Source organism: Solanum verrucosum, unplaced genomic scaffold, assembly GCF_900185275.1.
Source record: "Solanum verrucosum unplaced genomic scaffold, falcon-dt-bn FXZP01000085.1, whole genome shotgun sequence".
Taxonomy (NCBI): domain Eukaryota; kingdom Viridiplantae; phylum Streptophyta; class Magnoliopsida; order Solanales; family Solanaceae; genus Solanum; species Solanum verrucosum.
The window spans coordinates 774,198-785,819 of NW_026019839.1; the positions used below are offsets into that span (position 1 = coordinate 774,198).

The following is an 11,622-nucleotide window of genomic DNA, read 5'->3' on the forward strand; positions in this document are numbered from 1 at the left end:
AATTTCATTCTTCGTTCCTCTTCTCTTGGTCGAGTTACTTCGTTCCTATTTTTATATCATTTGAAGAAATGAGATATAATAATATCAAGTTGGTTGGAATAAAGTAAAACATTCAAAATTAAAATTGGAACTAAATTTGTACTTTATTTTATTGAAAGTATAAATTTGTTAAGGATTTAATTCATACCTAATCAAATAAAGTATAAATTTAATTTCAATTTTAATCCTAGAATATTTCGTCGCAGAAACAAACGACCCTCAGTTTGCCCTTTCAAGACCAAAGCCCAAACCACTTTAAGAGGTCGTTGGGTTTGATACGTGAGATTACAATAATAATTTTAAAATAATATTTATACTTAATTTTTTCATAATTTGTTTAAAATATTAGTTTATTTCGAGATTATTTCATCCGATCATATATATTAAAATGATGGTACTATCTCACATAAAATATAGAAAACTTATAATTCCATAAAATATCCTTACTTATTTCGTCGTACGTACCAAATATACCTTATCATACTTTGCCTTTTTTCCTGAACATTTATTTTCCTCCAATTAATTTCCTTTTGGTAATGATCGAAGTTCCTTAAATAACCATTTTTCGTGTGTAAAATAAGATAGTATTGGTGGATGCGTTTTACATAACATAATGCAAAACAATCATTTAGTTAAAAGGGAAAATCTCCAAAATTCAAATATATTTTATAATGATTTAGTTTCAAAGTTTGAAATTAAATTTTAGAAACCTTCCAAATTTTACTCATATAATTTTAATTTTATTTCATATTCAAACACAATTTTATCTTTAATTACTATTTTAAACTTGAATAATAATTTTTTTAAAAAAATTAATTTGATTATAATATTTTTTATTGTAATTGTTTGATATGACATGCCCTTAAATAAGAAACCTGTGAAAAGTTTTGGCAAATATGTGGCGTTAGCCATGAAAATCAAATACATCTTTCGTCTTATTTGATGTGACACTTTTTTTCTTCAGTATGTTTAAAAAAAATCACTTTATTATAAGTTGAAATAATTTAATTTTATAATTATTTTGTCCTTAATAAGATAATTTACAATCATACATATATAAATTATTTTATACTATATGTTTTAAAAGTCAAATTTTTTTCTAAAGTACCGTACAAAGTCAAACAATACCATATAAAATAGAACGAGGGTGTATCCTTCCTTTAAAGTTGTTGTTTCTCCAAATTTTTTCCTTGAAGGTAATTTTTTTTTTAGAGGATATGATTTTGTACCTTTAATTTTTATAAACTACTCCCTCTATTGTTAATTGAATTTATGAGGCAATACATACATATTAAGAAAAAATAAATCATAAAATTATAAATTTATAAGTAGTATAATATATCTCCTAAAAAATATAAAACTTTAATAAATGAAAAGATAAATATAAAAGAATATCAAACATTCATCTTGAATTTTGAAGAATTTAATTATTATTTTGAACAATAAAAATATTTTAAAAATTCAGTAATATATAAAATAAAGAGAGTAATAAAATTGATAACTTAACTAATTTACCTAAAATATACAAATCAAATTATATCTTTTAAAAAAAGCAATATCTCAAAATAAAATAGATTAGATAGTATATACGAACGAGTATATAGTAAATAAATCTAATTCAAACCCCCATAAGTCAAAGAGAATGTGTCGGTTAACTTAAAGAGATCTTCAACACACTGCTACACTTCTTTCTACAAAAAAAAACTAGTACTTCTTTTGTCTTCTTTTTTTCGCCTTTTTCGAAATCTCTCAAGAATATCCATTGTAATTGCCAAAAGAATTTGTTCATATATTGTACTAAAAAATTGGTGTATAGTACAGAGAAAATCATTGTTTTTTTTTGTTTTCAATTGATGGGGTTTTGAGATTTAGAATGGACTTGAAGAAACTTCCATTTTCTGATTCTTCTCCAAGAAGAAAGGTAGTTGTTTCTGGCTTTGGTTTGGGTGTTGCTGCTTCTTTCATTTTTGTTTGTATTCTATTGTTGAATTATTCATTCAAATCTCCATTTGTAACCCCTGTTTTTACTGGTTTTAGTTACAGTGATAATAATAATAGTAATAGTACGCTCATTTCTTGGCCTTTCTCTTTCTCTAATGCTAGTGTTAGTTTGAGTTCCAAAGCTTCACACAATGTGGAAAATGGAAACTTTAGTGTTCAAGAAACCAAGAAAATTGATGAAAGTGGAATATTTTCCAATTTGGGGGAAAAGGGGGAAATTTTAGGAAATACCCACGTCCTCAATTTCTCTGAAAATGTAAAAAATGAAAGCTTTCTTGTTCAAGAATCAGGAATTGTCAAGAAAACCCATGGGTCAGAAATTGATGGGAATGGAACTGTTTTGGGTATCCTAGATTCCACCAAGTATAATGTGACCTCAACTTATATTAAGGATGTTGTGAGATCAAGTGGTGGTGATAGGAAAAAAGTTGCAGTGGGTGAGGGTAAAGGGGGTTTATCTGTGGAGAAGAATGGTGTGTTGTTTCAAAGTGATGGAGAATTATTGATTAGACGTGACAAGGATTTTTATGGGGATTGTGATGTATATGATGGTGAATGGGTTAGAGATGACACGAAGCCATATTATCCTCCGGGTTCTTGCCCTATTATTGATAGAGATTTTGATTGTCACCTTAATAAGAGGCCAGATGATGAGTATATCAAGTGGAGATGGCAGCCATATGCATGTGACATACCGAGGTACGAGTACTAAAGCTCCTAGTCACAATATTTGAAATTTGACTATGAATTACAATTTAGTCTTTGGTAACACCCTCAATGCATAAAGTGATATTACAATGTTGACTTTTGGATTGAACTTAAAGAACAAATGTTGTGGAACTACCTTGTAAGACAGAACATAGAAATCTATATTCCGATGCTACTCCAAAAAGTACGATGTATTTTCTAATCAGTTGATCCAGTATGTTGCAATTGGTTGTAAGTTTCTTAGGGTGTTAGTTTTTGACTATATCTTGTGTGAAGTTTGAGTGCACACCTATGAAATGCAAGCAGATGCCTTTGTAAAATGCTGTAATGCCAGTCGTTTTAAATGTGTTTCTTTACTGACACTATTTGCATTGCCAATGAATTTTTTTTGATTTACATAGTCTATGTTGCATATTTAGTTATATTGGTCAATTTAACTGATTTACATCTCACACACTAGCCTCAATGCAACTGATTTTCTGGAGAGGTTGAGAGGGCAAAAGCTTGTTTTTGTGGGGGACTCATTGAATAGGAACATGTGGGAGTCCCTTGTTTGCATTCTTCGCCACAGTATTCGAGACAAAAAGCGAGTTTATGAGATATCAGGAAGGCATGAATTCAAAAAGAAGGGCTTCTATGCATTCAGATTTGAGGCAAGCTATTTAATCTCTTTCTTCTGTGACCTGAGAATTGCTAATTTCCTTGTTATTTATCATGCTGTGACTTGGTTGCAGGATTATAACTGTTCTGTGGATTTTGTTAGTTCCCCGTTTCTTGTCAGACAATCAACTTTTAAAGGGAAAAATGGTTCTTTTGAGACGCTAAGATTAGATTTGATGGACAAGACGACTTCAATGTATAGTGATGCTGATATTGTAATTTTCAACACTGGTCATTGGTGGACTCATGAGAAAACCTCCAGAGGGTTAGGCACTTTACTTCTTTCACTAAAAGCTGGATCTTGCATGTCATTGTTAGTTGAAATTTATAAACTTGTGCTCCTGGTTGATTATAGGGAAGACTACTACCAGGAAGGTAATCATGTGCATGGAAGGCTCAAGGTTTTAGAGGCATACAAGAGAGCGATTTCCACTTGGGCAAGGTGGGTGGATCAGAACTTTGGTGGAAGCAGAACTCAAGTTATTTTTAGAGGATATTCAGTCACACACTTCAGGTACAATTCTTTGTTACATGTTAATTTAGCTACAACTCTAATGGGGATATCATGATTCAGGAACTCTTCTCGTGACTTACATGTTGTGTTTCTTTGGTATTGAGGTGTTCTTAAGGAATCTCTTATTAGGAAGTGAGAATGAATAAGTTAAATTGTAATCCTTTTCCCCAAGTGCCAGGGGCTGTATACTTCACTGGCATTTTGGGCTTGGATTGATCGATGTGTCTCAGTTATGAGCTGCTGCCATGTATTCGGTGGTAGATCCAGGATTTTTACTAAGAGGATTCAACATCTACTATATATATGAAACAAAGTAATTTTAATAATTTTGACTTTGTATATACATTGTAATTTTCCAACAAAGAGGGTTCGGATGAAACCCTTGTGTGCTATTAACTATGTATTTAGTCCTTCATTGACGGTACATGTGAACATTAGGGTGGAACTAGGGAAGTTGCCAGGCTACTGGTCAGCACAATATTCGCCATATATGAAGGACGAAAATGCTGTGTAGCATTTAACAGAACCACCTTAAGTTCGGAGGCTAAAGACTAGTATCAATGTGAACTTTAGCAAAGAACAGAATTCCATGCAAGCTAAGGATCCATATAAGGCGATACTAGCTAGTTCTCGTTGGGATAAATGTGGCTGTTTTAGATTTTGTTCTTTGCACGGGTCTTTGTAGTTTGGGTAGTGATTTGTATGTATAAGTGTGAGATTTAAAGAACCTTTAGTCTTGGATTATCATATAAATAGGAAAATATAGTAATTTTACTGCTAATTAGTTGTAGCATTGTAGGTTAATCATTAGTTGAATGTTCAGGTTATCTAGTTCTATGGCGTAAGACTGTAAATTTGGAAGATGTAACTGCAGTGACCAATCTATGGGATCTCCTAATCATTTTCAGATATAACATGGATCGTATACAACTATGGTGCAGCGTAGCTCCTACTTTATGTTCAGACATAAACTTAATACACAAAACTCATTTGAATGACAGGCTTGCCTTTTGGGCGGAATGGAAACCTCTGGGAAGGTTATCTCTAAAAATGAATGTACTCCTGTTGTCTGGTAGGCTTGTTGTGTGGATGTATAAAGGTATATGCTGTTTAGTGAGATGGTCAAGTTGGTTGCTCACTGCAAACTTGCTGTCCTTTAAATACAATCTGTTAACCAGGTGTTCACACAACCTGATCAATATACAGAAGAGTAATCACTTTAATTATCAACTAGTCGTGATATATGTTGATTCCTTCAAAAGTAGATAAGCTATCACATTTTTTGGAAATTCTTTTATTTCATTACATGTACTCTGTGATAATGTTGTCTCGTAGAGAAACTAGCAATGCTATGGTTTATGTTAAAATAATCTTGGGTTTTGATCATCCCTGTTAGTAAATTTGTCTCTTGCTCCTTTGGGCACTATTGAGGAACGGCAATCAAACTTATCTTTTTATGAAGGGGAGGTCCATGGAACTCAGGCGGGCAGTGCCATAAAGAAACCGAACCAATATTCAAGAAGGCTTATTTGGCAAAATATCCTTCAAAGATGAAAGTCCTACATCACGTCCTTCATAACATGACGACCCCTGTCATTTATATGAACATTAGTAGGCTTACAGACTACCGGAAAGATGGTCACCCGTCGATATACAGAAAGGAGTACAAGACAGTAGAAAAACAAATGGCTGGAGTACACTCTCAGGATTGCAGTCATTGGTGCCTACCAGGTGTACCGGACACTTGGAACGAGTTGTTATATGCATCTCTCCTGAAAAGCAGAAAAGGCTCTTGGAAGAACTGAACTTGAACTAGACTTTTTCTTTTTGGTCATTCTTTTGTGTTTTTTGGTACTTGTCAATATAAAAAAAAATACGGTAGCGATATGGAGATTCTTGTGTATTAGATCAGTCTTGGAGTTGGGTGGAAGTTGATCTGTAAAATTTGTACAACCTTTGCTATTGAGGAAAGTAAAAAAATGATAAAGCCTCCTGATTTTACAATACCATCTTTTCTGTGATATTGGACAATATGGAGTATAGTGTGCTGCTATTACATTGATGTGTTTATAGGTCTCCAAATGAAGTACTAAATCCAGAGGTGTATGTAGATTTTATCCCTATCTTGGTGGGGCGTAGAGAGGTTGTTTCTAATAGATCCTCGACTCTAGAAAAATGTTTTCTAGAACACACTTGCTAGACCTTTTCCAAGTTTGATCATTGAGCAACTCATGTTCCCTAATTCCTACATATTTATACAGCTTTAGCATATCTTGTTCTTCAAATTCTGATTAACTCTGAACGGATATCTCATTACCACTCTGTTTGGACGGTTGGTACATACTATTTCATAATTTGTATTGTAGTATGGTGTACTATACCGTATTACTTTAATGAATATAATATTTGGATAGATTGTATCGTTCTCTGTTGTTACATAATGTTGCGCTTCACAATTCGAAAGATAAACCTACAAGAAAAATAGGGTACATGGTAGAGCTACTATTATAAAGTAGAGTAATGATAAAATAAGATTATTAACAATAAGTAAGACAAAATTAGAAGAGAGTATTAAAGTAATGACGCGATCACACAAATCGGTTGTTACACAAAATTGAGACTTTTTTTTCATTATCTAACGATGAATTTAAACGATGTGATATAATACAATAAAATTTAAGTAACAATCAAAACATAAACACAATATATAAACTAACAATACAGCACAACAGGTAACAACCATCCAAAATGATATTCAAGTTATGATCATACAAGTGGATTTTAATGTACACATATGAATTGAGATTTTAAAGTTTATGAGTTTTTACATCACTTTCATATTAATATATAATAACACTTGTAGTGGACTTATTAGGAAAAAGACATCCCTATGGTGCCGTTTCTTAAAGAAGAAATCACTATATTTTATCTCTACTAAATTTAAAATTGAAATTTCACAATTCTTCTTTCATTTCACTTCATTATTAATTACTAGACCACGTTCCGAGGGTGCACAAACACAATATATATATTCCAACATAGGACTAGAGAAGGAATGTACAACAATCTTACCAAAATCCATTAGAATCAATTAGAACATACACACTTGCATGTGACACCTTACAAATAAAACACAAATATTACACAAGAGTGGATAATATAATAATATATTTATAGGGTACAACATTAAGTTGAAAGCCAAGAAAGACTCCAAAACGGAGTCCATAATTGCCGTTTTGTGACTTGCCGGTTTGCCATCCTTTTGCCAACATCCTTTGCTATTTTTATCATCATATATCCACACAGAATTTGGCTCAAGTATGAGCAAACTTGAAATTGTATATGGAGCAGTTATGTTGCTCGGACTCTCCAGAAATGTTGTCATAATCACATTGATTTTGGAGAATCCAACATGCATCTATCGACATTTTTGAACAAATCCGAGCAACATAATAGAGGAGGGCATTTAAAAGTCCTCCTTCATTCCAACTTGCCTATCTTTTCTTAAGACCCATGGATTGCTTCATCCCACTGCATTTTTTTTCTCACTTAATAATCTATAAGTTTCAAGAAGGGTACTCTTGAAACTAAATAGTGTTATTTGCTTTAATTTTATTCAATAGGCTCTTGAGACAAAGCTAGTGGTAAGCTAGCCCATAGATTGTGGACTTAAATAGAAGAACTCAACAAATCATTACATCATAAACCACTACTATATATAATGCTTTACCTTTTTCTTTTTCACCATTGCACCCCACACAAATCTCTTTAGATTTCATCATGAAGTGTTAGTGGTTCACAAAAGCTTTTATAATGCCATATGATTAATAATAGTGGCGGAGTTAGGATTTTCATTAAGAGCGTTCAGAATCTGAAAAAGTAAATATACAACCAGTTAAATTCAACATCTACTATACTCCCTCCGTCCACTATTGTTTGTCAGGGTAAGATCATGCACAATTCTTAAGAAAAATTTAATATAATAAGGTGCAATTTGATTAATATAACCCTACTATCAATCATTATTAAAATGGTTTTTACTTTTTGAAAACTGTAAAAGCAACTTTTTTCACATTAAAGTAGTCTGTAACTTTAAAATGACTACTTTTTTAAACTAGTAGTTATATAATTATTAAGGGCAGAATTGGAAAAAAATGACTAATTATTTCTTGATTGTTTAAATTAACAATTAATTTTGAACAACTATTTTTAGTACACTCAATAGTGGATGGAGGAAGTATGTTTTAACTATATATAAATAGTATAATTTTCTGTCTCGGGCTATACGCTCTCTCCACCCTTGGATTTGATTAATAGCACTTAGTTTCTTTGAGAACGAAATTCGAAATTCATCCTAATTTACGTACCTAACTAAGCAAATTAGGCATGCGCCTATTTTTGTGTGTGGAAAATGAATAAAACGTAGACAAATATTAAATTCCTAATCCATACTTTTAAAAATGCAATATGCTCAGGCTTAGAATCAGTGGTGAAGATCGAGTTCGTTTAGTACACTCAAAATTTAATATATATGTTTATAAACTTTTAATCTATGTATAATTTATTTATTTTTATAATAAAGGTTATTCAATTAACTATCCTTCACGTTATTTGACTCGATCACATCACTTGAATAGTGAGCAGCCATTAAAACTTAGTGGAGTCCATAAAATATTATGAATGACTAGCTAGCTAGTAAGTTTACTATATTATTCTTGCCAAATGGTGCATTAATTTAGTCCTTTTTTTTCCTCTTTACTAGTGAATCCACTCACTCATCCACCATACTTGTCCACATCTTCCCCTTTATAACTCCATGTATCAACTCAGTATTTCACTAATCCCATAATACTTGTCGGCCAATTACAAAAAAGAAAAGAAAAAAAGAGAGAATAGAGATAAAAGTACTATTGTTTTTTTTCCTTTTCATTCATCAATAATTGGCTAGCTATGTGAACAGAGGCAGATCCACGTTTGAGGGCGTGGATACACGTGCACATGTTAACTTCATATGTATATACCTAAATAAGGATTATGTAAGTAAATGTGCACACTCAAAACACATGATTAGTTGAGTTGGTACATTGTGTTGAGTCCGAAAGAGATTAATGCGTCATGCGGAAGCTTACAATTGCATATCATATGGTAATTGATAAATCAGATGACAAAAACTTGTAATAAAAACATAATATTATTTCAAATAAAGTAAGAAAATCAGGGAAAACCCTAACACATTGGTCGAATACTAATCACTAAGCTCCTTCCCAAGCAAAGTGTCCTGAGTCTAATTCTGATTATTGCGTTTTCTTTATGGTATTTTTTTTTTCAAAAAAAGTGCATATTAAAATCTTCAAGCGAGGTTCGAACTAGCAACGAAAGGTCAAGACCATCAAACCATAGAGTGAACTATATATTTATGTTTAGTTATATACCTTCGATTTATGCTTGTTTACAATAAATTGGATTAGAAATAATTATATAAAATCGTGTGATATTTACATCATCAAATAAAAGGTTGATTATATACGTATCTAAGTATATATAGTCAACCTTTTATCTAGACACTTGAACTAAGTCTTGTTACAATTGAACAACCCAATTCCTAATAATTAAATACTTTCGATATATTCAAATATCGAAGAAAAAATTGCGTGTGTTTTCAATCGTCTATTAGATAGTTGAGTTAACTACATGGAATATGTCATCTTCTATGATTACATGCATCAACCTCAAGTAGAAATGCATTGGGTTTTACGACTTATTGAGGTGAATGCATATAATTACAGGAAATAACATATTTTATGTGGTTAATGTTATAACTACTTAATAGATAAATGAGAACACACGCAAAAAAGTTTCAAAATTAAACCAAAACAATTTAATTGGAACACTCTATTAGAAGGTGAGGTGTTCAATTGAAATATAACTTATATTAATACAAATTTAAGAAACCGATTATGTATTAAACATACATACATGCATCCATACATATATAAAGATCTCAATAAAATGAAAAACGAAAATCTAGTTATCTTTTATAATAAGTTTGAAATATTACTAAATAAACAAGTAGTGGACTTAAATCGTTATATCATGTAATTGTCTATTTAAGTTTTACTTGTGAAACCCAATACAATTTACCACTTGAGTGTGTTCGGTATTAAGAAAAAGATTTTTTAAAATGTTTTAAATTTTTTCAGGTTTAATTGGTCAAAAATCATTATAAAATATTTTAAAAAAAAAAAAAACAAGTTCCATAAATAATTTTCAAATTTATTATCTCCTCCCTACGAACCCAATATCCCCAACGTCCATCTCATTACCATTCCTCCCGGGGGCGAATCTAACTTTCAAACTTATTATCTTCTCTCACTCTTTTTTTCATTTTTAATGAGCAATGGGCTTAATCTTGTGGCATTCCCTTTTTAATGAGCTATTGGGCTGTTGGGACTTGGGCATGCAGTACACAGAAATTAGTTAGTGTATTTTAAGACAAATTGACACGAGCATACAACTATTATATATAATTGGTAACATATAGCCTAATATTAATTAGCAATTAATAGATCAAAGAAATAGCACAAATTAACCTAAAAGAAATATAACAGACTTTTTATTAAAAAAATTAAGAATAAATTTTAGGTTTAGCAAACATAAAAATCATATTTGTATGCTATATGCTATAGCTATAGTTTGCATAATTGTGCTCCATATCAAATTTTATGTTTGCTATGGAGCTATTAATTTGTATATGTCGGTATTCATTCCAATTGTATAGTATATATTTGGAATATGTATACAGATAAGAAACTGACTTGCTATAAGTTGTATAAGTATATGTTTTTTGTTGTGATTGTCAGTCGTATATGTATATGTGTATTATATGTATTTAAATATAAATTTGTATATGTATATGTAAGTGTATTTTGTATACAGGTAAATTTGTATACAAATCTGTCTCTCTCGCTTTATACAAACACAAATTATACATTGTATTTTTTATAATTTGTGTTTGTATAAAGTGAGAAAGAGAGAAAGGCAAAAGAGAACTGGGCAGGGGAAGATTTGTATTGTATAATTATAAGTGTATAGGACGAAGAGATATGTATTTGTATTTGTATATACAATTTTCTCTCGATTTATATAAACACAAACACAATTTATACATTTGTGTTTGTATAAAGTGAGAGAGGCGAAAAAGAGTGGCAAGCGAGATTTCTGGGGAGAGAGGCAAATGGCAAAGTGCTTGCTACAAATTAGAATTAAATGAAATTGTGGTTATAACATTTATTTTGAATTAATAATTTGCTATTTCATACAATTTTCCCTTTTTTAACTATGTGCAACCGACCGGCATTAATTAAGGAGATGTGAGATTATTTTTCTTCCTTGTTTTCAACTCCTATAATTAAGGAGAGTGGCGAGCGAGATTTCTGGGGAGAGAGGCAAATGACAAAGTGCTTGCTACGAATTAGAATTAAATAAAACTATGGTTATAACATTTATTTTGAATTAATAATTTGCTATTTCTTACAATTTTTCCTTTTTTTAACCATGTGCAACCGACCGGCATTAATTAGGTGTTGTGAGATTATTTTTTCTTCTTTGTTTTCAACTCCTATAATTAAGGAAGTTAGTTTTTCAATTTCTTTAAATTCTCAAACTCAACTTTATTTATCAATCTATTTAAAAATTAATTG

General features: G+C 31.1%; 1 protein-coding gene across 1 annotated transcript; it reads left to right on the plus strand.

The window, feature by feature from the left end:
- Positions 1–1,866: 1,866 nt before the first annotated feature.
- On the plus strand, positions 1,867–5,928 carry LOC125815729 (protein trichome birefringence-like 2). Its single transcript, XM_049495278.1, has 5 exons — positions 1,867–2,739; positions 3,209–3,401; positions 3,483–3,673; positions 3,764–3,922; positions 5,385–5,928. The coding sequence occupies exons 1-5, from the start codon at positions 1,913–1,915 to the stop codon at positions 5,725–5,727; spliced, it is 1,713 nt and encodes a 570-aa protein (XP_049351235.1). The 5' UTR covers positions 1,867–1,912; the 3' UTR covers positions 5,728–5,928.
- The last annotated feature ends 5,694 nt before the right edge of the window (positions 5,929–11,622 follow it).

Bases quoted from the DNA above. Each gene is read 5' to 3' on its own strand.
- LOC125815729 (XM_049495278.1), top strand. From the start codon at position 1,913: ATGGACTTGAAGAAACTTCCATTTTCTGATTCTTCTCCAAGAAGAAAG. The intron at 3,402-3,482 runs GCAAGCTATTTA...ACTTGGTTGCAG, and splicing joins TCTATGCATTCAGATTTGAG to GATTATAACTGTTCTGTGGA. The intron at 3,674-3,763 runs GTTAGGCACTTT...GGTTGATTATAG, and splicing joins CATGAGAAAACCTCCAGAGG to GGAAGACTACTACCAGGAAG.